At 23.7% G+C, this 26,442-nt stretch overlaps 7 protein-coding genes across 11 annotated transcripts in view; 3 read left to right on the forward strand and 4 right to left on the reverse strand.

Moving 5' to 3' along the window:
- The window catches only part of LOC727313, an 18,088-nt gene extending 14,209 nt beyond the window's left edge, over nt 1-3,879 (reverse strand). For both annotated transcript variants that reach the window (XM_026445024.1, XM_016916301.2), the window contains exons 1-8: nt 3,790-3,879; nt 1,854-1,981; nt 1,623-1,775; nt 1,408-1,543; nt 1,191-1,318; nt 827-1,126; nt 377-625; nt 77-231 (exon numbers count right to left, since the gene is read on the reverse strand). In XM_026445024.1, coding sequence (XP_026300809.1) covers nt 110-231; nt 377-625; nt 827-1,126; nt 1,191-1,318; nt 1,408-1,543; nt 1,623-1,775; nt 1,854-1,981; nt 3,790-3,842 — 1,269 coding nt within the window. In that variant the 5' untranslated portion in view covers nt 3,843-3,879 and the 3' untranslated portion in view covers nt 77-109. The remainder of the gene's footprint in view (nt 1-76; nt 232-376; nt 626-826; nt 1,127-1,190; nt 1,319-1,407; nt 1,544-1,622; nt 1,776-1,853; nt 1,982-3,789) is intronic.
- LOC412296 (deformed epidermal autoregulatory factor 1) lies at nt 3,827-6,672 on the forward strand. Its single transcript, XM_395757.7, has 4 exons — nt 3,827-4,228; nt 4,564-5,055; nt 5,126-5,587; nt 5,665-6,672. Exons 1-4 carry the CDS (start codon nt 3,938-3,940, stop codon nt 5,863-5,865), a joined length of 1,446 nt encoding a protein of 481 aa, XP_395757.3. The 5' UTR covers nt 3,827-3,937; the 3' UTR covers nt 5,866-6,672.
- Nucleotides 6,673-7,208: 536 nt separating this feature from the next.
- On the reverse strand, nt 7,209-9,415 carry LOC727320 (U3 small nucleolar RNA-associated protein 18 homolog). The gene is made up of 7 exons (XM_026444928.1): nt 9,264-9,415; nt 8,989-9,192; nt 8,705-8,876; nt 8,402-8,587; nt 8,131-8,322; nt 7,883-8,051; nt 7,209-7,796 (listed from the first exon to the last, which is right to left on the reverse strand). The coding sequence occupies exons 1-7, from the start codon at nt 9,413-9,415 to the stop codon at nt 7,333-7,335; spliced, it is 1,539 nt and encodes a 512-aa protein (XP_026300713.1). The 3' UTR covers nt 7,209-7,332.
- A 163-nt stretch (nt 9,416-9,578) lies between these two features.
- On the reverse strand, nt 9,579-17,496 carry LOC411495 (sperm-associated antigen 6). Of its 3 annotated transcripts, XM_394968.6 has the most exons (10): nt 17,267-17,496; nt 16,822-17,084; nt 16,495-16,705; nt 16,255-16,433; nt 16,009-16,182; nt 15,791-15,943; nt 15,583-15,732; nt 15,353-15,511; nt 11,250-11,395; nt 9,579-10,091 (listed from the first exon to the last, which is right to left on the reverse strand). In XM_394968.6, the coding sequence occupies exons 1-10, from the start codon at nt 17,289-17,291 to the stop codon at nt 9,944-9,946; spliced, it is 1,608 nt and encodes a 535-aa protein (XP_394968.3). In that variant the 5' UTR covers nt 17,292-17,496; the 3' UTR covers nt 9,579-9,943. The 3 variants fall into 3 exon arrangements, with proteins under 3 accessions (XP_394968.3, XP_006565705.1, XP_006565706.1); XM_006565642.2 differs by lacking the exon at nt 16,009-16,182; XM_006565643.2 differs by lacking the exon at nt 17,267-17,496 and having other exon boundaries at nt 16,814-17,084.
- On the forward strand, nt 10,609-15,030 carry LOC727280. The gene is made up of 3 exons (XM_003250668.4): nt 10,609-10,799; nt 12,198-13,092; nt 13,876-15,030. The coding sequence occupies exons 2-3, from the start codon at nt 12,880-12,882 to the stop codon at nt 13,963-13,965; spliced, it is 303 nt and encodes a 100-aa protein (XP_003250716.1). The 5' UTR covers nt 10,609-10,799; nt 12,198-12,879; the 3' UTR covers nt 13,966-15,030.
- Nucleotides 17,497-17,529: 33 nt separating the features above from the next.
- On the forward strand, nt 17,530-19,386 carry LOC100576608 (early endosome antigen 1). The gene is made up of 6 exons (XM_003250667.4): nt 17,530-17,840; nt 17,983-18,127; nt 18,205-18,369; nt 18,473-18,607; nt 18,723-18,857; nt 19,045-19,386. The coding sequence occupies exons 1-6, from the start codon at nt 17,563-17,565 to the stop codon at nt 19,126-19,128; spliced, it is 942 nt and encodes a 313-aa protein (XP_003250715.2). The 5' UTR covers nt 17,530-17,562; the 3' UTR covers nt 19,129-19,386.
- A 776-nt stretch (nt 19,387-20,162) lies between these two features.
- Nucleotides 20,163-26,175, reverse strand: LOC410565 (cullin-1). Of its 2 annotated transcripts, XM_394044.7 has the most exons (15): nt 25,900-26,175; nt 25,675-25,766; nt 24,876-25,096; nt 24,583-24,745; nt 24,278-24,496; nt 23,939-24,193; nt 23,573-23,866; nt 23,229-23,492; nt 22,974-23,153; nt 22,661-22,810; nt 22,452-22,570; nt 22,256-22,376; nt 22,083-22,186; nt 21,792-22,011; nt 20,163-21,593 (listed from the first exon to the last, which is right to left on the reverse strand). In XM_394044.7, the coding sequence occupies exons 3-15, from the start codon at nt 25,037-25,039 to the stop codon at nt 21,513-21,515; spliced, it is 2,334 nt and encodes a 777-aa protein (XP_394044.2). In that variant the 5' UTR covers nt 25,040-25,096; nt 25,675-25,766; nt 25,900-26,175; the 3' UTR covers nt 20,163-21,512. The 2 variants fall into 2 exon arrangements, with proteins under 2 accessions (XP_394044.2, XP_006565704.1); XM_006565641.3 differs by lacking the exon at nt 25,675-25,766 and having other exon boundaries at nt 21,293-21,593.
- Between the last annotated feature and the right edge of the window lie 267 nt (nt 26,176-26,442).

Consider the following 26,442-nt stretch of genomic DNA (forward strand, 5'->3'; position numbering starts at 1 on the left):
TTTATTTTAAAATTAATGTATGCAAATAAAAATTCAGAAATTCTGCATTTCATTGCGATAATTATTTGTCTCTTACCATTTTTATGTTGCAATTGTGATAAGAAATCAATCATCTTAATTTTGTCGTACAAGGTTGTTGTATATAATTTAAACAAAATCCTTTGTTTCCCACGTCATTTGGCGCTTCAACGCTATCCGTATGAAAAATTAATCTAAAGGGTTTCACAGTACCTGATAAAAAAAAATATTTAGCGAAAAGCTGTTCGAGCGAAAAGGTATTATTTTTATTAATTAATTCATTTTAAATATTTGAAAAACAAAAAACAAAGAAAAATATCAGATAAAAAAATAAAAATAAAAATAAATATATACTTACTAATGATAGAAGAAGCGTTCAAATTTTGATTTTCCGCATTGAATGTTCCACCGCATATTCGATCGATACAAGTCATCATATTGGTTGGTAATCTGCCAGTATTGAATGCACATGGGATTGTTAACCAATCGGTTTGACAGATTGTTCCTGTCATTGATGCTATTTGTGTTGCTTGCGTATTTCCCGTTAATGTAAATGCATTAGAATACATTGTTTGCATCATAGGAGTTCCATTGTTGGACATCGTTGCTTCATCGTACAGTGAAATATTAACAAATTTTAAATTAAAAATATAACGTTCACATATGTATATTTCTAAATTAAAAATATAATATCTTTGACATATGTACACATATATGTATGTGTGTATATGCGTGTGTAAAAGATTTTATATTTTTAATATATATATATATATATATATTCATTTTTCTTTATCTTCTTTATGTATACCTTCTTTATCATCAATTGGACATATCATATACTGAATACCGCAAAAGTTTCTTTCCATACGAATGCAAATACTATAATCTTGATTTGATAATTGCAATCCAGTGATAGGATCGTAATTAAATGATTTTATTTGTCCGGATATTCCTGTGAAATATTGCAAGCATCCTTCCTCGGCTCTGTATATAGTATTGCAACGGATTTGAGATACTTGTATTTTCCAAGATCGAGCGAAAGATTGTCCACTTATAACAAAAGTTAATGTAACGGGATTCGTTTGTCCGAGACCAGCATCAATATATACTGTATAAAAATAATTGGACAGGTATAACAATATAAAGTTTGTAGTAACAAAATAATTACATACAATGATTCTCAGCGTTATTTCCACATATAGTAGGTATCGGATTGCCCCCGGAAATGATAAATTGATCATAAATACATTGGTGATTAGTTGTTTCCGGACCTCTTATATTAAAATGTATAAAATCTAATCTATAAAAGAAGATTTTATATCTGTAAATATTGAATTTCACTCTATCAAATAAAAAATATTATATTCGAGATGAAAATAGTTTAGCTACCTAAATTGGCATACAGTTGGGTGCGATTTAACAAGTGTTAATTGGCAAGATGTAGTACCGTCGAACGTCGATGGATAATTCGGATTAACAAAATAAGTATTATTGTTATTAGTTACGTCACCGCAAGATACGGTCACTAGTCGAATATATAAAAAAGAAAAAAAATGAAACGAAGAAAATATTTTAAAATATTTAAATAATAAAGAGAAACGTACCAATACAACAAATTCCGTAACCATTTGCACAAATTCCACTAGATATACCACTACGTTGTGAACATTCAGTTGCTGCTATACAAGTACCATTTTCACCATTTAATCCGACACATGCATTATTATTAAATTTTATCAAAGTGAATAAAGGAAAAACTAGATGTACAAATAAAATTATTCTATTAAACTTAATATATATATATATTATTAAGAAAAAATAAATTTTAAACTTACGTCGTTTCTCTCTATCACCATGATTCGATATATTTTGGACATTCAGTGATTGTAATTTATTTTTTTGAAAATTAAATGGTAACGATTCATTTTCATGATTATTGATTGTTTGCCAAAAATGTCGAAATCTCTTAAAAGGATTCCATGAATCAATATTTATACATGTTACAACAGAATATAATAATAATATAATTATATAGTATCTATACATTATTGCACAAATATATATAATATATATACAATTTTATTTTATTGTACAAGAGAATAATTACAGAAAATATATAAATAATAATTATAGAAAAAAGATGAAACGAAAAAATAGTGATATATTATTCAAAAAAAATTCACTGTTCGTTTGATAAAGAATGCACTTTGACTAACGAACACAGAAGGCTTGAAAACTGATATATCTAAGAACATGTATTCCACGGTCTAAATATTATACGATTTAATTAAAAAAAAAAAAAAAAAAAAAAAAGGAGGTTAAAATTATTTTCTTCCGTTGAACGTTAATCTGTAAACAAATTAAGAGAAAGTCAAAAATGAAACGAACGACAAATCTCTAACATTTGTATTGTATTTATCCCTTGAATCGAAACAAAATCTTTACTTTCACAACTATAATTAAACAAATTTAGATCTTTCTTTTTTTTCATGATAAATATTACTTGAAATGTCTATTGTCATTCTAATCTTTAAATATGATAAGTTTAAAGAAACATCTTTTCTTAAATTTTTTATAATACAATGATCTAAAATAAATAATAAGCAAAAAAATAAATTTTATATTTTATAAGTATTTAATATAATTTTGAAATAATTTATTATAATTGATAACATATTTATGATAATATACTATATTATTTATTAAATCTATAATATTTTTAGTTTTTGCAACATAGTTCTCATCAAATTATTCGAGAGTTTTTTTTCTATTTATTATATATTTATTTTCATTTCTTATAAAAATATTGTTCATATCGTGATAAATTTCATGGCCAAGTATCATTAATATTGAGATTTAGAAAACTTAAAACTTATATTAGGTTTAGCTATATTATTCTATATATTATTCTATATATTATTCTAATTACCTTTTCATTAAAATTAAAATATAATGTATACTTTATTTCATACATAAAAAAGAAGTATATGTTACAATTTCATATGATTTTCCATTAAAATATTTGGAAAATATTTGTCGATACAAAATCATGTATCGACATAAAATTTATCAAAATTAGAGAAAAAATATTTGTTAAAAATTTGTTATTTCTTTTATATCTTTTTTCAAACAATTTTATTTTTATTAATAATTGGAATTAATTTATCTGAAAAATATTTCATAATTTACATGTAATAAAATTGAAAATTTTGAGCCATTATTTAATAAATTTTTTTTACATTAATTATTATAATATTGATAATTTAATTTTTTGAAATGTTTTTTGAAATATTATCTGAATATTTTTCATATCGAATAAAGAGTTAATTAAAAAAATATTAATTATTATTTTATAATTTCATTAAAAATAAATCTTGGTTGTATAATAATTAATAATTAATCATATTAAGTTAATAGTTTTTTCGTCTTTTAGAAATAGCCATTTGCTTCAGTATATTATGTATAGGATTAGGTTAAACATAATCAATAACATATTCAAAAAATTAATTTCATTTTCATGTTATGTAATTCGTATTCTAATTTTGTTTTGTTTTTTAGAATATGAAAATTTTGTCGTGATAAATTAAGTACAAAATATATTTATTACAATTTTTTAATCAAATCTTTAAAATATATCAAATACAATTTAAACCAAGCGCTCATCATATGTAAAGATGGCACTCAATATCAAAGTATAATATAATCTATGCAAAAAAGCAACAAAAATTCTATCGCAAGTTGTGAAAAAATAATAATAGTATAATTATTCACCGTTTGACTTGTTTTAACGATACTTGTAATTTTGATTCAATCGTGAATAACATAGAAACGTCGAGTAAAGTCGAACTTGTCTGATCGCGAGTAATCGCAGGCAAAAAAGTCGTGGCGCTGTTTTGAGCGTGCGCTGACGCCATAGTGTATGCGAGAGGCGAGAACAGCCGAAATGGAGGAGAGTCAAACATCGGAAAGTGTCGCCGTGCTACCGGACATGTCCGAACCGTTGACGAGCGAAACCGAGGAGGCGTCTGCCCTAACGACCGAGCACAAGGCGCATCCCGTTACCGTGACGGCGAGCGTCACTCCAGTACCGGGTGTTCCTGGTGTTCCAGGAGTTGGTGTACCGGTTTCTTTGCCTGTTGGTTCTATCATTGGTGTAGCAAATTCATCCAACGGCACGACCTTCAACGTCATCACATCAGATCAACTGCAGGTTGGTTGCTGAAACCACGAAGTGTTCATTAAAAAAGCTTTTCTTTAATAAAGTAATACAGAACTTTCTGATGGTTTATTAATTTTCTCATTAATTTTCTCATAAAAAATTATTGAAAAACAAGGTGGGGTTTCGTTCTTTATATACACATATAAGCTATAACTACATGTATACAGTGTACACATTACATATTAAGTGCACTTGAAGTGCGCCTGTCCATATATTGTATAAAAAATATTAAATACGTATTTTCTTATATTATACTTCATAATTATGCTTTTTTTTATAATTTTCTATATTTTATTTTGATAACATTATTATTATTCTTTTTCTAGCTGCCTGGTTCAGGACAATTTAAACAGATGCTATGTGTGGATAATGGTTTCATTTGTGAACCACGACATGACAAAGATACAGACTCCTTACGATGGAATGGAGAATTAAAAGCAACACACATAGTAATTCAAAATAGTACAGAAGAACCTGAATCAGAACAAATTCATGTATCTACTGCTAGTACTCAACCAATATGCAGTTGGTCAGAATCAGCTAATTTAGCAGTATTACCTGTTAGATGTAAAAATACAAATGCAGAATTACATAAAAGTAGATTTGGATCTGGAGGAAGAGGAAGATGTATCAAACTTGGACAAGACTGGTATACGCCGAGTGAATTTGAAGCACTTTGTGGCAGAGCATCCAGTAAAGATTGGAAACGCAGTATTCGATTTGGTGGTAGAAGTTTGCAAACATTAATTGATGAACAAATTTTAAAGCCACATGCTACCTCTTGTACTTGTGCGGCATGTTGCGATGATGATAGTGCAGTTAGTATATTATGTACTATTTTATAATAAACAATTACAATTCATCCATTAATATAATTTCATATTTCAGACAGGTCCTGTAAGATTATTCACACCATATAAGCGTAGAAGAAGGGCAAGAGATACATCTGATAGTGAAACACCATCACGTAAACTTAAAAGCGATAATTCACGCGATGGGAGTAATAATGATGAAAGTGATGGCGAAATCGTAGTACCTGATAAAGAAGTATGGCCTCAGTTCGTTTCAACAGATGGTTTAGTTGTTCAACAACCACAAGATCAAGATACTGTTGTTCAAAATGTACATCAAACGGAAAATGGACAATGCGACGATGTATTTAAAAAGCTTGACGAGATGTCCAATAAAATGTTAAAGTTAGCTTATGAATTTAGGCGTACCTTGGAAGAGGCTAAAGAAGTAAGTAGACAACAAAGAAGAGAGCAAGCATTAGTGGCACAATTAGGAGGTAGAGGAGATGTTATTGAAACTGTTGGTTTGCAACCAGCATCGGATACTCATAATAAAAAGGTAAAAAGAATTATTTGATAAATTTTTTTTTATCTGAATATACTTACCTTTTTTCCATAATATTTACTTATTTTTAGTGTGCAAACTGTAATAGAGAAGCATTTGCAGAATGTTCTTTATGCAGGCGAACACCTTATTGCTCTACATTTTGTCAACGCAAAGATTGGGCAGGTCATCAAGTAGAATGTGTAAGAGGAGCTGCAGAAACTGTAATGCTTATAGTTGAAAGTAGTAGTGGAGATACTAGTGCTCTTGCTACGACTGCTGGGGACCAATAGCTAGTGTTTCTTACACCTATTCACCAAAGGAATATAGAAATTGAACAAACTAACATAGAAAGTTCAAAATTGAAAAAAGAGATGAAGACTTAAAAAAAATTTCTTTAATGACCAACAAGTCAAAAAGTTCTGTATATATAGTAGTAAATATTTTTTATGTATACAAATTAAATTGTAATGATATATTATAAGTAAATAAGTAAATTTACACGAAAATTGAAATTTTCTAAGATCATGATACAAAAAATTATAAATGAAATATATATATATATGGAAAATTGTGAACCAAATAATTATAAAAATAGATAATGTGCGTGTATAAATACACTTATCACGTATTTTAAAAATACAAAGACTTTAGCATATATAGGCGCGCGTATTTACGTATACACATGGTATGTACGTGTGTAAGTGTGTGGGTGTGTGTGCGTGCGTATGTGTGGTGTGTTATATATTGCAAAGCCGCGCAGGCAGTCGCCCATATTGGAACTTTTCATATTGCCATAAATAGAGCAAAAATCGGTAAATCTTTGCACGAGTAATGATCTAAAACGAAATATCATAGTATATTTACATATGTTTTCAAGTATTGTTAAACTTTTATGTGCTTACCTATGCAGCTAATGTAATGTACATAGGTAACATTTCACTTTGATAGCTATCGTTGCCTGCAATTTATCATCATTCGCAAACGATGGTAAGCATTCTTGTATGCGACACTCCTACTTGCGCGGCTCTGATGTATTGTATTACACATGTTAAAAAATATACTTTTACTATTATAAATAATTTTTTTATACAAATTTATATGATTGACCAAAGGAGGTAATTATGTTTTTATGAATATCATTTATACCTCACCTTTTCCTTTTTTTATAGATATCATTTTTTAATCTTTTTCTTATATAATTGTAATACAAATTCAATACTATAAAAATATTATAAAAATTGATATTTATAAATTTTACTTTATGCTTTACCATGCAAAGTCATATTTCAAATTAGTATTTCATTAGAAGTGCAATTACAATGAATATGCTAAATTTAATAATATTAAATATATATTTTTTTTGTTTAAAATAATGAAAAATATTGATCTATAATATATACATAATAAGCAAATCATTAAAGTAACAATAATTTTAATATATATATTTTTCAATCATAAAAAATAAATATTTTTTTTATAGTTTTATGAAATATATCATCATTATCATTTCATTATTATTATATTATTATTGCTATTAATTAATTGTTGCTATAAAAATTTTTGCATTACAAATTTGATAAAATATAAAAATTTGTTTATATAAAAAGGGACAGAAAAAAAATAAATGTTTTCATCAATTATTAAATGTATTATTCTTATTTTTATACATTTTAATACATTATTTTGAAGTAAATTATAAATATCATTCATTTAATTTGAACTCTCTTTTTGAAAAACTATTAAAATTTTTTAAAATATTAATAATTTCCATAATGTTTCAATCTATATAAAAAGGCAGTATTTGATTTGTTGGAAATTGCTAAATAACCACTACCTGGTGAAAAATCAATAGCTTGAGGCATTGATATGTTTGTTTGAAATGTAGGAAAATTTGAAAAAACAGTAAATGATGGTAAATGCATCATTTTGAATGCATTATGTTTTTTATCTGAAGCCATTGCTAAAATTTCAGAATAAGAATTAAATTTCAAACTAGTAATCGATGTTACAAAATTGAGAACAATTTTCAAAGGAACAGGATTTTGATTTTGTAATACTGTTTTGCTATTATACACATTAACTACACCTTCTTTACTACCTGTTGCTAAAAATTGACCATTTGGAGACATCGCAATAGAGGCACAGGATAAACATCCATCATCTATAGCTCGATGAATGCATATCCGATTATTTACATCCCAAATATACATTTCATTGCTGTCTTTAATGTTCAAAAAATAAATAAATAAATGATTGTGTTAAAAAATATACGAAAGTGAATAAAATTTATAAACAAAGAAAACTTACCACCATGTGTAATAAGCATATTACTATCTGGAGTAAAGGCTAATGCTCTACATCTAGCATTCATTTTCAAAGTACTGATAAGTTCTTTAGAAGAAGTTGTTAATAAAAAAATTTCACCTGATCGTCCACAAATTGCTAACAATTTTCCATCTGGAGATACTTCATATTTCTAAATAATTAATTGATAAATTTTATTTTTTCTAATTATAATCAAAATCAATATAAGATAAAATTCCAATTTTAAAAACCTGCATATTTGTAATCCCATGTGGTAATAACATTTTATATGTTTTTCCACTTATCAAATTGTAGGAATGACAATGTCCATAATATTGAGAACCAATCAATATTTCTGTACCATCTCTCAAAAATTTTGCTGTACTAATAGGAAATTTCTTATATTGTACTGTATGTAATTTATTATTCTCAATACCATCTACCTATAATTATACCAAATTTTCATAAATTTTTTATTTGAATATGTATAAATATATACATAATTAAATGTTTTGTAATTACTTGGAAAAGAGATAAAATTCCAGATGTGCCAGCAACCAGGGCTACAGTAGAAGATGGATGAAATTCAACACTCGATACAATAGGTCCTTCCATATGTGTTTGTTTATTAATTGGTGATAATGCTTTTATATCAATTATATTTTTTGATAAATTTTTTATTTTAGGTTTTTCTAAATGATTACTATGCTAAAAATATATATATATATATATATATATATATATATATATATATATTATATATATATATATATATCAAATAATATAATATAATATATCAAAATAATAAAAAAAAAATATTGATACCTTTAATATTTCATTATCTAAATCATCAGATTCTTTATCAATTTTTTCAAGCTTAGCCCATTTTGGATTACCCACAAGCAGTTTATATTTGTTAGATAAGAAATCTTTATATAATTTTTCTGGCACATCATCTGCTACTTTACGATTCTGTGCCTTTTCAGCATCTTGTATGCTAAAAAGAAATATAAATCAATTAATAATTTAAATAATAATTATTTAAAAACAATATTTTTATTTGTTATTAAATAAAATACATTTTTTATCATTAAATTTAATATACATACGAATAATGAAAATCATCTTCATCAATCCATGCTGCTGTTTTACTATATTCTTCACAAATATCAGTTTGTATGTTCAAATCATTATTTAAATCATTAGACATAGAAATATCATTATTATTTTTATTAATATTCGACTTAACAGAATCATCGTTTGGTAAATTATTTATTATATCACTTGGATCACCAAATACAATTCTTTCTAACCTATATATGAATAATATTATAAATTATGCGAATTATTTAAAGAATTTATTATATTATGATTGCAGCCATACCTAGCCTCCTCTTTTGGATCATATTCATTTCTGTATTTTCTTTTTAAAGGTTTAGAATATTTTTGATTATACAATATTTTTGAAGGTATGCATTTTCTTTTAAATTTTTTATTTTTTATCAATTTTTCATTTTTCAATTTTTTTTGTTTCATAATGAACTAATTATCTTTAGTAATAATTTATTTAGATAATACGTTAAAATGATTAAATTAAAAAATTTTTAATATAACTTTCCGTAAGATTTGATTTTTTATAATATTAAATTAATATAAAATATATATGTAAATGTTTGCTTTTTAAAAATAATATTATAAATTTATAGATTTTTAATAATTATATTTTACTACAAAATTTTCATCGACAAAATTTTTATAAATCTTACCATTGACTGTCATTAAACTAAATCAACAATACATACATACACATGTATATTCATGTCAACTACATGAACTATATGAACTAACTATATGAACTATACTGCAAATAAAATTTACTATAAATTGTTTTTTGATTTAAAACATATTTACGGAAATACAGAAATTTATAACTTTTTCAAAAAATTTATTTAACAATATTTCTTAAATAATATTCTTAAATGATTTTTTTGTTTTCTCTTAAATGATACATATATGTATGTAAGTAAATAATATACTGGATCCAGGATCAAGATGAATAAAACTTTAACATTCTTCATTGTAAGATGATAATGAAGATTTAGAATCAATATCAGAAGATAAATGTTCTTCCATTGCAAATAAAGAAGGACATTTCGGTTGATATTGTTCTACAGCTTCTAAAAGAGTGTTTGGATATCCCGGAGAATAATATCTAAAAATTAAAAATCCAAAGATATATTATAATATAAAGTGAAAAAAATGAAAATTAAAGTAAGAGAGAAAAAAGCAGAAAAGAGCAAGAAAGAATAGAAAATCTTTTTTTCTCTTTCTCTTTATCTATATATATATATATTGATAGATAGATAAATAGATACATAGATAGATAGATACATAGATAGATAGATAGATAGATAGATAGATAGATAGATAGATAGATAGATAGATAGATAGATAAAGAGAGAGAGAGAGAGAGAATATTAAAACATATATAGAAAATGAATAGTGATTATTAAATATAAACAATTTATCCTATCTTATAAATTAATACAAAAATTCATATTGAAGTTAAAAATTAATAAATTTATAAATATTTTATATATATAAATTTGATCAAACATTTATCAAACTATTAATAATAAATATAAGATCATTATAATTTATATTATAGGGATTATAGAAATTATCAAGTTCATGTAAAATTATTGATCCATTAAAATCCAAGTTTATATTTTTCCAATGCAATCAGTTGTGACAATATGGCGGTTACGCCTTATATTATGTACTTGTCTGATTTAAATTAAGACATACAATCTAAAAACAGAGCTGCAGTTATTTGCATTTATTATTCGTATAAACGACTGTTAAGAAGATTATTTTTTTTATTAATAAAAACTTCGTGTTTCCAAATTTTCCTCAGCAAGTAAGTCATTAATAGGGTTATATCAAAAGCAACTAGTGTTTCTTTTTCTTTTATATAATTATATACTTTTGTTATTACTTTTATATACATATAATTCTTTACATGCATTAATTATTTTGATGAATAAAATAATTCCATTTTAAATATTAAAAAAGCTATTATTTCAATAAAATGATATCTATTAGATACGTTATATTGAGAAATGACATAATTTAATAAAAATAAAATATAGTTTTCTCTAATATTATAAATTATTATAAATTATTTAATAAATATATCTCATATTCATAATTTAAAATTTAATTAAAATAATAATAATGAAATTTTAAAAATATAAAATATTATCATAAATCAAATATTAATATAAAATAAAATTTTTATAATTTTCATAAATGTAAAATTATTTTAATTCAAATAATCTTTAGAAAAAATATAAAAATTATGTTTAACCTGATAATTTCTTCTGGAAAACAGCAATTTATAATTTGTACATATTCAAAAAGTGTTGAACCAGGATCAGTCTGGATTTCTTGTACTTTCTTTAAACCACCAGATGTGACAAATAATCTTCTTGCTCTGGCATCATGAGGCAAAATCTATATATTAAAATAAATAAATATTTTGATTATTCCTTATGTTAATTATTGATTATTTTCTTATGTTAATATTCTTATTAACTATATAATAATAATATTCTAAATAATCAGAAGGAGAAACATTATTAATTTGTAGGAATCTAAGAAATAAATAAAATTTTTGAGTCCTAATCTACACACTATTTAATAATTATCTAAAATAAACTTAATTTCTTAAATGATTTAATTTTACAATAAATTCAAATTATTAAAAATACATTTTTTTTATCATATTATATATATTTTATATGTTATATTATGTTTTTAATTTTGTAAAAAATCTAATAAAAAAACAAAAAATATTAAAATTAATTGTAAAATATTTGAAATCTTAAAATTATTCTTTATATTGTATAATTCAAGTTATTTTTTAATTTATCTATAATTTTTAATGCCTATATTATAAAAAGTATGAGATTAAAGCATATAATAAATAAAAATTCTTTTTACATAAAATATCACATGTAATTGATATATATATTTAACCAATTTATTTAATAATTAAGAAATACTACGATTTTTATTATTATTTCACTTTTAAATATTGCTTGCAATATTATAAAAACCAATTGTTGTCCAAATTTTTCATTTTCTTTTATCACCAAAAATATAATTTTGAAATACAAAATTCCAAAACAATGTTGTGAAATAACATATTTATCACAAATTTTAATAAATTTTTTGTCATTATAAGTAATATTATTGTATAATAATTATTAATAATAATATTAATAATAAAATATGAATTATTAAATTTTTTCAGCTTCACTATGGTACCAAAAATCGACCACTAAAAGGAAACAGAAGAAAATTTAACAGCATTTTTTTCATAATTATTTTCAAGTTTTTAATCTTAAACAATTGCAGTTTATCTTTTTTATTATAAACTTCTTAATAAAATTTAATCTTGAACAATTTATGTATATTGGAAAAAAAAATTCTTCGAATTTTTGAAAAAAAATTTAAAGTACCAATTAATAAATAATATTCTAAATACAACGATTCTAATAAAATAATTGAAAAAAAAAATTTAATGAAATAACAAGAATAAAAATCAAAATTTAATTACAAGATTTAAATTGCAAAATTTAAAGTATTGTAATTAAAAGATAACAAGATAAGACAAATGCCTTAAAATTTAAATATTCAACTGATAAAAGATGATATCATTGTATACAAAAACTAAATTATACCACATATTGATAAATGATGCTGTTCATAAGATTTCTAGCAAATATTTCAAATATGATTAACATAAAAGTCTGTCATTTATAAGAATTTAACTTGTTCTAAAATTGTGCAGTGTAATTACAGGAGTATTATAAGCCACATGAAAAGTATTCTTTATATAATATCTACAGTTGAAAATTTTGAAATACATGTTATATATTGTATATTATTGGTATAAAGACATTAAGTAAAACAGTGAAAAATTAACTATAGACATGATAAATAATCAACATTGTGTTATTCTTAATTCTGGAGAGACCAACAGCTATCATCAGCCGGTCTCTGCAAAACCTTCTGTTGTTTCTGTATCGAGTATTGATTCTGATGTGAGTGACAGAAGAGATGTACGTGAAGAACTTTATGCTGGAATTTTTAGAAGACATAGAAAGACCATACTTGTATTAGGCAGTTTTCTCAAAATGTTAAGGGTGAATAGAAACATGAACAATTATGCTAGTATTAAACCTAATGACGACAATGATGAATAAAGGAATGAATTTTATTGCATGAATGAAGTAGAAAATCAAGTCTAATTTTTTATAATAAAATTAGTTAAAATAAGTTATTGTTATTGCTTTGTAAAAAAAAAAGAAAAAAGAAAAAAACTAAATACAATTTAATTAATATAAAAATAAAATTAATATAATTTAATTTTTTAAATATACAATTTTGTACTTTTTTCTTAAAAAGAAGCTTATCTTACATAAAGTTCTATCTTCGCAAATATTTATCTTTTAACTACATCCAACCATCATATATTATGGATCTATTTACCATAATGACTATGTAGATCATAAATTTGTACTTATTAACATCATTTTATGTATGTTTTGTAATAAGAACAGAATTTATCTGTATGTTTCGCTTAATAATAGCATTATTAATTGATAAAAAATATTTAAGAATCATTTATATCAATAAATTTATATGTAACTTTTAGATATAAAATTATAGCACAAATTATTATTTATCATATTTTTTACAAAGCAAGACATTTTAATTAAAGTATAAATATTTTAAATATCATTTGATATAATTTATTTTATTTTTATATTTTGCTCTTTATAATAAAAATTAAATTTTTCTCATGTTATAAAATAAATTATTTTAGTATATTAAAGTAAAAAACTAATTTTTTAAATATTTTCAAATATTATTTATACGATTATTATAGAATAATATAATTTTTTTTTTCTTTTCTCATTTTTCAGAAATACTTGGATAAATTGCATGCTCTAAACCGAGTATATGCCTTAATTGCTTTACAATTTGAAATTATTATACAACAAAAGTTTTGGTGAAATGAAATTTTAATTATTGTATATTTGTTTATAAAAATTTTGAGTTATTTGAATAAACGCTTTTAAGATTTAAAATTTATAAAGCTTTATAAAAATGTTATAGTTTGGATTTATTTGTAATTGTTAATTGTTATTCATTATTTGTTTTTCTTTTCAATTTTTATCACAATTTTTTTTAAAATAAAAATAAAAATGAAAAAAAATTGCAAGAGTAAATAAAAAATTAGCAAAATATCTATAACAAAATGAAAGTAACTATTACTGCCAATCACATATATAATACATTTCTTTACTTTATATCTATATATAAAAGCTTAGATAAGCTTAGATAATGCAATTCGATTTAAATATGATCAACTTTTTTGAGATGCAAATTTAATAACAGTCTTTTGTTATTTATATCTATAACTTTTATATTAGTGATCTCTTTATATGAAATACTGCCATTACATAGAAATATATGATATAATAAATGCAAAAGTTTAAAAAAAAATGTTTGAATATTTAAAAATATGCGATTAAATATATGTATATAAAAAGCACTTAATAATTCGATTGTTTTTATATTTTAGTTGAACTATTTATTATCTTAAGACTGAGAAATGTGCTTTTTCAGAATATACTATCTGCTATTATAATATTAATATCTAATATTTATAGATAAGTATTAAAAATAAAAATAATTAAAATGGTCTTTGTAATTATCAATTTTTTCACTTCAATCAAATATCAAACAAATGCAATGACATTTATCATATCGATATTATTATCCTTTTCATAAAAGGATTGACATTTTATAGTACGTTATGATTGAAATTAAATAAGTATTTAAATTAAAATAAATATACAATTTTGAAATGTATAAAATACATAAAAATTATGAAAATATAAAAAATTCAATTATATCAATCCAGAATAATGTTATAAAATGAAAATTTTATTATTAAATAATTTATATATGACAAAAATATATCATTATATCTGTTTAACTAATTTTGCAACAATTTCATCAATATCAAGTAAATAAAACTTGATAATGATTCACACGCGCGCGCGCGCGCGCGCATACACACACACACACACACACACACATTATTTATTGTGTAATTATATTGTGGAATAAAATTACGATTAAACAATATTATTCAATAATAAATTTTACTATTTAGTTAAATTTGTTATTGATTTATATAATTTATCTCATATATATGCATATGATAAATAATAAATTATAATAAATATTTTATTTTAATTAAAAATTTAAAAAAATACTATATCAATTACTGTAATATTTTATTTCAATTTATAAGTATTATGTACAACTTATAAAGAATATGTATAAAGTAAAGAGTTACATATAAAACAAAATGTTAATTATATTTCTTACCTTACTAAATTGTCCAAGTACATATTTTAGAATATTAGGTGGCGAGTCATATAATAAAGCCTCCAAAGCTTCAATATACATACATTTTTGTAGTATTTGTTTCAGTGCTGTATTACATTTTGCTTTAAGATCTTCTGAACTATTTGGATTATTGTAAAGCTAAAAATAAATTATAAAATTAATGATGAGCAATTAATATAATATAATATAAAAATACATTTTTAATATACTTCTAATAACTTTGGAAGAATATTTGCAACTGCCACTGCCTTTGCATGTTCTGATGTATGTTTTCCAATTTGACCAATTGCCCATACAGTAACCGCAAGTGTATGATCATCATTTTCTTCATGTAATATTGTAGATAAATGAACAATTCCCTATAATAAATATTCATTCTTATTTTTTTATTTTTTTAATATCATAACAATATCATACTTTAGATCCTATAACTGCAATAGCTAACTGATCTGAATGTCCTGCAATATATCCAATTGCCATTATTGCTGGTAATCTAACTGTTAATTTTGAAGTGCTAAATAATTCGACAAGTGCACCAATACCACCAATATTCACAATAAGTTGGGCCATCTAAAAAAAAATGTAATTATAATGGAATAGTATATTGCAAATAAATTAAAATATAATTTTTTTACTTCTAATGTATGTTTACAAATTTCTCTGGTTAACATTGCAGCAGCTTTAACAACACATTCATCAGGATGTGCCATATGTACAAGAACATCAGGAAAAATTTCAGCTTCAATAATAGATTCTGCCAGATGTGCAGAATGTTTTGCTATACTGCTTAATGCCAAAAGAACTTGACGCTATGTATATTATTAATAAGTAAAATATTATTTTATAAAATCATTCTCTCTATATGGGGTACCTTATATCACCTTTAATTTAGTATCAGGGTTAGATAGTGCTTTTGCAAGAAAAGGAATGGCTCCTGCATCAACAACATTTTCTGCAAGTTCAGTAGAATGTTTGCTTATATCAAATAAAACAGATGCAGTAATTTGTTTTATACATAATTCAGGTTCTTGCAAGGATAAAACCAAAAGTGGCACAGCTCCTATAAATTAAATAATTTATAAAGAAAAATATAATTAATTTATGTAATGCTATATAAATACCTGCATCTACTGTAGTTTGAGCTAAGTTCTTATTATGTCTAGCAATATATCCCAATGCCCAAGCAGCAGCTTCCTTAACACCAGAATCAAAATCTTCCAAACAAATTATTATAGTGTCCAATCCATTACTTTGAATTACCATAGATGCAAATTCAGCGGAATGTCTAGCAATTGCTCGTAAAACAAATAGGGCTGCTTTTTTATAAAATTTCTATAACAAATATGCTTTAATGTTTTTATAATTTATTTATTATATTTTAAAATATAGTAAAATCTACTAAAAAAAAGAAATATAGTTTTCTACAACTAAAATGCTTACATTCATACATTTTGTTTAGCAATATTCTTCAATAATTGAGGTAAAATATCCATTCTTACAATAGTCTGTGCCAATTTTTTATTGTTATTTGCAATTTTTCCTAATGCAACAGCAGCCATATGTTGAATAGATGGTACAAGATCTGTTAGCAAAGGGCATAAAAGATCCAAAACACCAGCAGCTTCTAAACATTCTATAGTGTTCGGTTTTGAAGCAAAATCAGCAATGGATTGAACAAACAATAGACGAGCCTTTTGATATTGATCAAAAACTATAAATATAAAAGAATTATCAATATTAATATTATACACAGGCATAAGAATTATTATAATAAATTACTAATACAAATACAAAAAAGATATAAAAAATGTTTTATTCTATTTTATTTTTATATTTATATTATTGCCATATATATTAAAAAACCGTTAAATTAAATCAATTTAAAAATTATACCTTGTAAAATTGAACGTGCCGTCATTTTCGTTTATAATAAATTTGTAAATATACATATGTAATGTAATATGCTTTTATTTCATTTAACTATCATATGTTTAAAAACGAAAAACTACCGCTCCTTGCATACTATGCACTGTAGTGACTTGGTAAAACAACATAAACAAATATTTGATCGAATAGAATATATGTTTATTAATTGTCAAAACTCATAACTATTAAACAGAATTTAGTAATAAAAAGATATAACGATAATAGCAAAACAATTTTTTTTACATAATAGTTATTATTAAAAAATGACTGAAGATTTATTATCTAAAGAAAAAGGATTTCATCAGTTAAATAAAGAACTTGAGCAGAAGGCATATAATTTAATGACAAAAATAAATTGTGTTGTTAACACTTATAACAATGGATATTCAATTTCTAATTCGAAAAAATACCAAATAAATGTGTCCAAAGAAAAAACAAGTTCAAATAGTATAACAATGCAAAATGAATATAATTTTCAGGTTCCGATTAAACGAAATTCATCGTTACCACATATTTTCAATCAATTTTCAACTTCAAAGTTGTAAGTATGAGAGAAGAAATTTAATAATTTATTTTTAATAAATATAATTTTATTATATTTATAAATACAATATTTTAAAATATAATTTTATTATATTTATAACATATTATATGTAATTTTTATTATATTTTATGCATATTAGAAAACTAGAATTACAGAAGGATAATGAAGATGATATTTTTAAACAAAAAAACCTAGCAAGTAAAACTGTTTTTAACTTCTTAAAAGCTAAAATAGATATATTACATAATGAGCTACAAACAATGCGTATTGAATATAAAAGAAAGGTATTTAGAATTAATTATAATAATTATTTAATATTTTTTTAATTGATTTCTACACAGTTATATTATTTTTTTTTTAGAATGATATTTGTAAAAATTTAGAATGTGAAAGTAAGAAAATTGAAATTAAGTTGAAAACTGAAATAGAATCATTAAAAGAAACAGTCACAAAATTAGAAAACACTAACAAGGAAATGCAATGTCAATCACAGGCATTACATGTAGAAAATTTAATTTTAAAAAAAGTATGTAATATTAATAAAATATGTATCAAAAATATTTAAATATATCATTTTATATATTAATATTTTATAGCATATTTTTAATTTGTTTTATGCATATTAACAGGATTTGGATAGACTTCAAAAGCAAATAAAAATAACAAATCACCAATCTAATAGTTGTATTATAAGATTAAATAGATCTTTAGAAAACAATGATAAGCTTAAGAATGCACTGAAATATTCTGAAGTAGAAGAAAAGGTGCAGCTTATAAAACTATTTAATATTACTCATAATACAATTTTACAGATTTTTAGTCATAATACAATTTTACAATTAGTTATAATATAGATTTTTATTCTGTTTTATTTCATAGGAATTGAAAATTCAAATTAGAGATCTACAAGAGGAAAAAAAATTAACAATTAATCATTTGCAAAAACAACTTTCAGAATTGATACAAGTGTTTAAAAAACAAATGTTAATTGTAGATAACTTAAAGAAGCAAAATGTATGTATATATTTTATATCTTTTATATAAAATTACATATACAAGTTTATGTATGTACTTTAATTTATATCTTATAATCTATATATGTATATATATATATATATATATATATATATATATATATATATATATACATATATATACATATGTATGTGTGTATGCATGTAAATACTCATATGCACGCAAGGCATGCTTACTGGCAGTTGGACAACTAAAATTAGCAAAAGAAGATTTTTCAAGATTATTGGATCAGAAACCTGAAAATTTATAATATATATTATATATAAAACATTTATTAAATGTATGTTACTACTGCAATACATTGCAAAAGATGAAATAATTTCATTTCATAGCCATACATTTTATACAATTTTATATTACATGATATTATATATCCTTAATAATATTTTTTATGAAAAATCTGTGTTTTTCAATACATTACCTGTCATTCATTATGAAATTTGAAAATTTTATGTTTCTTGATTTTAATTTTATAATTCATCCCAATATCTTTTTTATTTGATTTATTTTATATCTAAAATGTCTTTTTCAGCATATATTTTTAATATTTAATAAATAATTTGAAAAATATATATATATGTGTAAATGAATTTATTACAAAAAATATTAGAACAAAATATTCTAAATATATATTCATTATGTAAATCATGTATGTATAAGAAATTGTATTGGTACTTTTATTTTAAAATATTATGTATTGTTCAATTTTACAAAAAAGATATGCAATTGATTTTCATTTAATATTATTTAATTCAATAAACTTAATTGAATTAATTTTCATTTAAAGTAATTTTTAAAAATATTTTTCAATTTATTTACATTCTCACATCTTATTTTATGCATAAAAAATTTGATTGAAAATAACAAATCTTAGTATGTATAAAAATTCATTTATCTTTAAAATTAATTTATATTAATCTTTAAATTTAATTTTCAAATATTTCAGAAAAAACTGATTTTTCAAAAAGTTTTTCATCAAATGAACTTTATAAATTCTTATTTTATATTTTTTTAAATAATATGTATATCATTTTATACTTGCTATGCTTATAAAAGCAGTTTGACGTATTCTAAACACTATCATATGAAAGCAGTTAAATAACATTAAGTGTCAAAAAAGTGAACGAAGATAAGTATATTTATTTGCATTTTAATTATTATTGTGTAATCTAATTTTAGTGTTAAACTATTAAAATCCCTATTACATTTTGTTTAATAAAATATATTAAATTAATTATTTTTGTTTTTCTTTTAATATGAAGATATTATTTTTTTTTTTTTTTCAAATATTTTATTATAACTCCCTGTTCCCTTTTTGATGCTATTTGCTTTTTTTATAATTACGATAACGTTCCGTTTAAAATTCTAATTTTATAACTCTTTTACATATTGTGTTTTACAACTCAACCTCACATACATGTATACATCAAAATCTGCTATTCTTATTAAAATTAAAAGCATCGATACATTAACAATTTTCTTATTTAAGTCATTATTTGTTTACATTTAAAATTATACTATATCATTTTCGCATTTTATATTGCACTTTTAATATTGAATTTATTATAGTTTCTAAAACATATGATTTTCAATAAAGTATGTAAATAAATCATACCATAAGATTTTGATACATTCGTCGCTGAGAAAAAATATACAAGAAATAAATTTTTTATATGTAGATGTAATAATATACACAACGTACATTTCTGATTTGAATATTTTTAAATAAAATATTATTTCATATTATTTTTATTATAAATTAACTGTGAAAATAATTATATAATTTCTTTATTTCTTTGAATCATAATAAAAACTTATGTAAATGTGAGAGTGTAACTCACGAAAACAATGAACTTTATATTATTAGGGCAGACTTTTTTATTCACTGGTATAAAATTTTTTCTGTTGTACACGTGATTAATAATTAAACTTCTCTAAATGTTGCATTAAAATGTATTACTATCTATGTATTTAAATTCTTGTTTTTCATATTATATTATAATACAAATAATTAATGAAATACATTTCTTTCTTATTTTATAATCTCATAAAATTATATTAATGCACTTTATGCTATTTGAAAGAAAAAGAAAAAAAAAAATAGTGCATGCCCAGCCTTTCATCCTTGTTCATTAATAAATGTTTTACAATATATGTTAAATTTATTTAAAACATTTGTTTTATTTATTTCACTCTTATCACGCTTAACTCTAAATTTTATTCGCTCTTTTCTCTCTTTCACTTTTTTGATTGATTTTACGAATTTATAATTTTGAAAACATATTTTTTACTATTTCTTATTAACATAAAAGATTCGTGCATTTTTCATTTCATAATACGGTAATATGATATCAAAAACCAGCAACATTTGAATTTATGTCAAAGACGGCGTAGACAGTAATACATCTAGCAGCTTGACTATGAAATGATTTTATTAACATATTATAAAAACCAGACTCTAAATGCGACCAGAGGGACAACATGGTACAAGGGCATCCATGTACAAGGAGAATGTATGAGATTCAAATTCGAGACTTAAATAAATATTGTGACAATATCTAGAAATGACATTGAATAGTCATCTTTCATTTGCATGTATTGTTGCTGCCATATCGTTGTCTTGGATCAACTTGATCATGCCAGGTAGCTATAAGTGTCCTTTTGGCCCTCTGTGCGCTCCAGATATTCTTTTTCAATTAAAATATCTATACATTTCTGAAAAAGCAGAATTATATTAAAATTATATTTATTTTATTTTAATTTGTTTTTTTAAAGAATCCTATTTATATCATATATAATATTGTTGTGATGAGTTTATATATTTATATAAGTTTATATATATAATAATTTAATGATAAAATTTTAGAAATAATAAAAAAAAAAAAAAAAAAAAAAGAAAAGATATTGACTTACCTTAATGACATGTACTCTTGGTTTGAACCTAGAGCTTAATTGATTCAATACTTCAGCTACCAATTGCTGATGTTTCAATACTTTTCTCATTTTCATAATCCTAACAATAGCTGCCTGAATTAAGAGCTTTCTATCTTCTTCTATATTTTTTTGTGTTGTTTCTTGTTCAATCTTTAATTCCGTTTTCATTGGTATATTAATATTTACTCTCAGTTTCTTGCTGTCATAAAAATAATATGTCAATATAATTTCTGGTAAAACAAATATCAGAAATAATTAAATTAAATATACTTTTTATATCCTGTAAATAGTTCCACTGTTGACAGTGGCGTCAATTCAGCTTCGTCATCAGTAGCTGCCGTTAATAGCTTAGCTTTCAAGAGTATTTGAATAACCTGTGAAAATAATTATATCACTTAGAATCTCTTTTACACATATTTCATTTTTAATTTTTATTATATTACCTGAAGCAAAAAATCCATTTTTATTTGTGTAGCATCATGTAATTGTTGAATCGTCCACACTGTGGATCCATTATATTGTAATAAAACAGCCATTTGAAATGTGGATGCTTGTAATGTGTATCTGCAATTAAATAATGAATTTTCATTTATAATGTAAAATATTTTTTTGGGATCTTAAATTTTATTGTTTTATAACCTATTTTTAAAACAATTTGTATGTAATTCTCCTTTAGACATATTGTACAACCAATTCAACTTTCTTCCACTATGTTGTGAACTATAGAAGGTAGTGAACCTATGTACAGATCTTTCTAGCTGTAACACAAAAATAATAATATTTAAACTATAATATTATTTTTTAAATTGATTATACTATTTGATATATATTAATTGATAATTATTTACCTCTGTTGGCAATGAAAACGTAAAAGACTGTTGAAATGGCCAGGAGCCAGAAGACAGGACTTGTATATTGAAATCTATATCCAATGGTTCAGCAGAATTTGTCAAATGCCTTCTAAATTGTTCATTTAAGTCCTTAGATACACCAATATCCTGTGAACAGACTGCTACAATTATAATGTTATATAATTTTAATTAATATTCTTAAACAGTATAAAAATAATCGCCTATAAAAATGTAAAAAAGAAAAAAAAATTTGAGATGTATAAAATTAATGCAAATTAATTAAAAAGAATAGCATAGCATAATACAGTACCTGAAACATTCGTTGCAATTTTGAGGTGTATTCAAAACCACAAGCTTGTTTCAATTTAGAAATCATAGAAGCTTCTGCATCATCACTGGCAGACATATGTTGTACTAATCTTTTTGCCAGCATTTTACTATAAAACTTTTGAAACACATCTTTGTCTTCTATATATTTAAATACCACCATCTATGATTGATAAAAAAAAATTTTTATCAAATAAAAATTTATTATTATTTATAATTTTAATAATTTTTTACTTACAACTTGATTCAATGTATCTTCAAGTTCAGCTTCTTCAGGATTTTTACTACTTTTTTTTAATAACAGGTCACAGTATTTTGCTAATAATTCTGGTGATTTACTGCTGCTATTTGCTGCTCTAGTTACTGAATTACTGTTAATAAATCTTCCACAAGCCTTATCAAGAGCTGCCACAAAACCACTATCATTATTAAATGCAACAAGTACTAAAGCATTATATTTCTTATGAACCTCCAGAATTGTGTTTACATAAACCTTTGGATCCTATAAAAATACTTATGATATAAAGTTAGACATCAAGTTATTATTAATATATAATTATTATAAATAATAAACAAATGTACATTGGCTGCAGAATCACCACATTTATCAATAGCTCCAAGTCCTTGATTAGCTATATGACCTTCTAAAAGATTCCTTAATTCGCCAAGTCCATTTGGAATCCTTGCTACTAATTGATACATTCGACCTAAGTCTATGTTCTTATCAGCATCCAAGAGATTTTGAAATTCAGAATGAAAAATATCTAAATGTTTCTCAATTAACACTCTCTCACATGTTTTTGCTAATTTATCATGGGTTGTTTGATGCAAATATACTTGAACTCGTTTTTGTTCTTCTAATAATCTTTGTTCTGCCTATAATAAACTAGTATTTATTAAAAATATCTTTAGAAAATATATCAATATAATAAAATTTAATTTCAAAACCTTTTTCATGTATTCTGTAACTGGATTTTGTCGGAGGAACTCAGAACTTTCACGAGTGTAAAACCTTTCTGTATCTTCAAGGAAGACATTTTCAAAAGAATTACTGTAAACAGTAAGATTCTGTCCTTTAGCACCAGGATCTTCTTCATTCATACCTAATTCTACATAACAATTGATTACGCCACTGACTAAACGTGTATTTATTGTTTCACCATTGCGTTCTCTCTCAATTAATTTAAGTACTGCATTAGTAACCTGTTGTATTTAATCTCATTTATTAATTCATATATTTTTTATATATATTTTTCACATATTTATCTATTAAATTAAATCACTTACTTGTCTATTTAAATGCTTGAATAAGTTATCACGCCATGTAACCAAAGCTGATTGATATACTTCGTAGATTCCTTTACGACCTTCTTCACATTCTCTACGTACCCAATGTCGATTTAGATATGAACATACACCATTCAATACTTTACTACTAAATTGATATTCTTCCCATTGTCTTGTATAGAACTGTAATACATCTTCATCCATCAAGTCAATTCCATGCTACACAAAAGATATTAAATTAAAATATTAAATACTATATCTTAACATTAATTAATAATAATAAGCAAGCAAAAAAAAAAAATCACCTTTAATAAACTTATAAGGTAATTTCTAAGAAAGTCACGTAAACGTTTATATAACTCCAAACCAACTAACTGTGCACCTCCTTGAGAAATTTGTCCTTTCTTACTTTTGGTCGATGTTCTAGTTAATTGTTGATGAACACTTGTGCAATAATTATATACATGTCTAATAGTAGAGTTATATAATACAATAAGGAAATAATAAAACAAATATAAATATAAACAATTATTTTATTATTATTTATTTATTTTTCTTTTCCTTTTTCATTATTTAATTTTTAAATTATAAAGGATACGTGTACAATTCTATATATCTTGGTTTAGACATACATTGCCTGTTGTAAACTTGTTCAATACCCTCACGAAGATCTCCCCAAATTTGATCTAAATCTATTTGTTTAAGACCTGCTGGGCCTCCTTGATGGCTCCCAGCTCCTCCTCCGCCTCTATGCCCTGACATCCTATTTTTATACGCTTGTCGAGTGAGCGTCACTGTTACTATTGTCTACTATAATTTCTGTAGAAAAGATATAAAATAAAATTTACTATGTTTAATTTGATATGAGAAATATAATGTGAATATCAAATAATAATCAATAAAATTTTACTTTTACACATACAGAAATACAATATTAATTTCATTCAAATATTTTAAAACCTAGATGAAAATGATAATGATTAATGATGATGATGATGATGATGATAATGATGATGATGATGATGATGATGATAATGATGATGATGATAATAAAAATAATAATAAAAATAATAAAAACAGGAAACATATTTAATGGTTGCAATAAATTTTAAAATATTATATCTAATGATTTCAATTAATGATCAGTTATTCTAAAATTTTAATGTCACAATCATTTGCTTATATATACATTTAAAGCTGTTGAAATCTTTTATAAAACTATAAATAAAATTATGTAAAAACGTTGTGCATTAAGAAGAGCATTAAAGGAAAGTGATTGTGAATGTGATTGGATAAAGATATTTATGAGAAACAAAAAATAAAAAATGATAAAAAAAAAAAAAGAAAAAAAATTCATTTGAGCATAAAAGGTTAATCGGTAATCGGAAGATCCATACCGATGTAGTTACATCAGGATGCACATCGTTAGCAGTAGCTCGAATTTTTCGTCAGGAAACTTCAGAACATCGCAAATCTTCGTGTTATAACACTACCATCCGTCATTGAAGATCCATAAAAAGCAATTGACAGAAATAACACCATTGCAACCCATTGCCATAAGAAAAAACTTTTTCCGTTGATAGAACAAGGGAAATATTGTGAGATAGAAAGCGCGCACTCACCTGTCGACGTTCACCACCGCATAACAGGCAGAGTTGGACAAGGGAGTTCTCGTGAAAACGTGGTGGCTACTTTTAACAATCACCGATACTTTGTTCTACATACGCTTTGACAAGAAATTTACACTGCATCTGCTTGTTACTTCTGTGCTCTATACGATGACAAGCACAGTAAAACCGCGAACCTAAAATGTTGTATCTATGTACCCAAAACTCACTACAATTCCAATCTGCTACTTTACTTCTGACAGGTTAGGCATCATTGTTACCAACGAAAGAATGTTTTTAAATTTGCTTTGTTGCTAGCAAACAAAATATATTTTACTCTTTGAACTATAATTAAATTTTTTCTTATTTATTTTTAATATTATCTCATATTAATTTACAATTAAAAATTATATAAATTAAAAATCTTTAAAACAGAAATCTTATCAATAACTATAAAAAATAATAGTGCTTTCCTTTTAAAAATGTGGATATATTGATTATGAAATTAATGTATAAAAATCTTAACAATAGTTATTTTTTTGCATTATACAATATTTC

Source organism: Apis mellifera, linkage group LG14, assembly GCF_003254395.2.
Source record: "Apis mellifera strain DH4 linkage group LG14, Amel_HAv3.1, whole genome shotgun sequence".
NCBI lineage: Eukaryota > Metazoa > Arthropoda > Insecta > Hymenoptera > Apidae > Apis > Apis mellifera.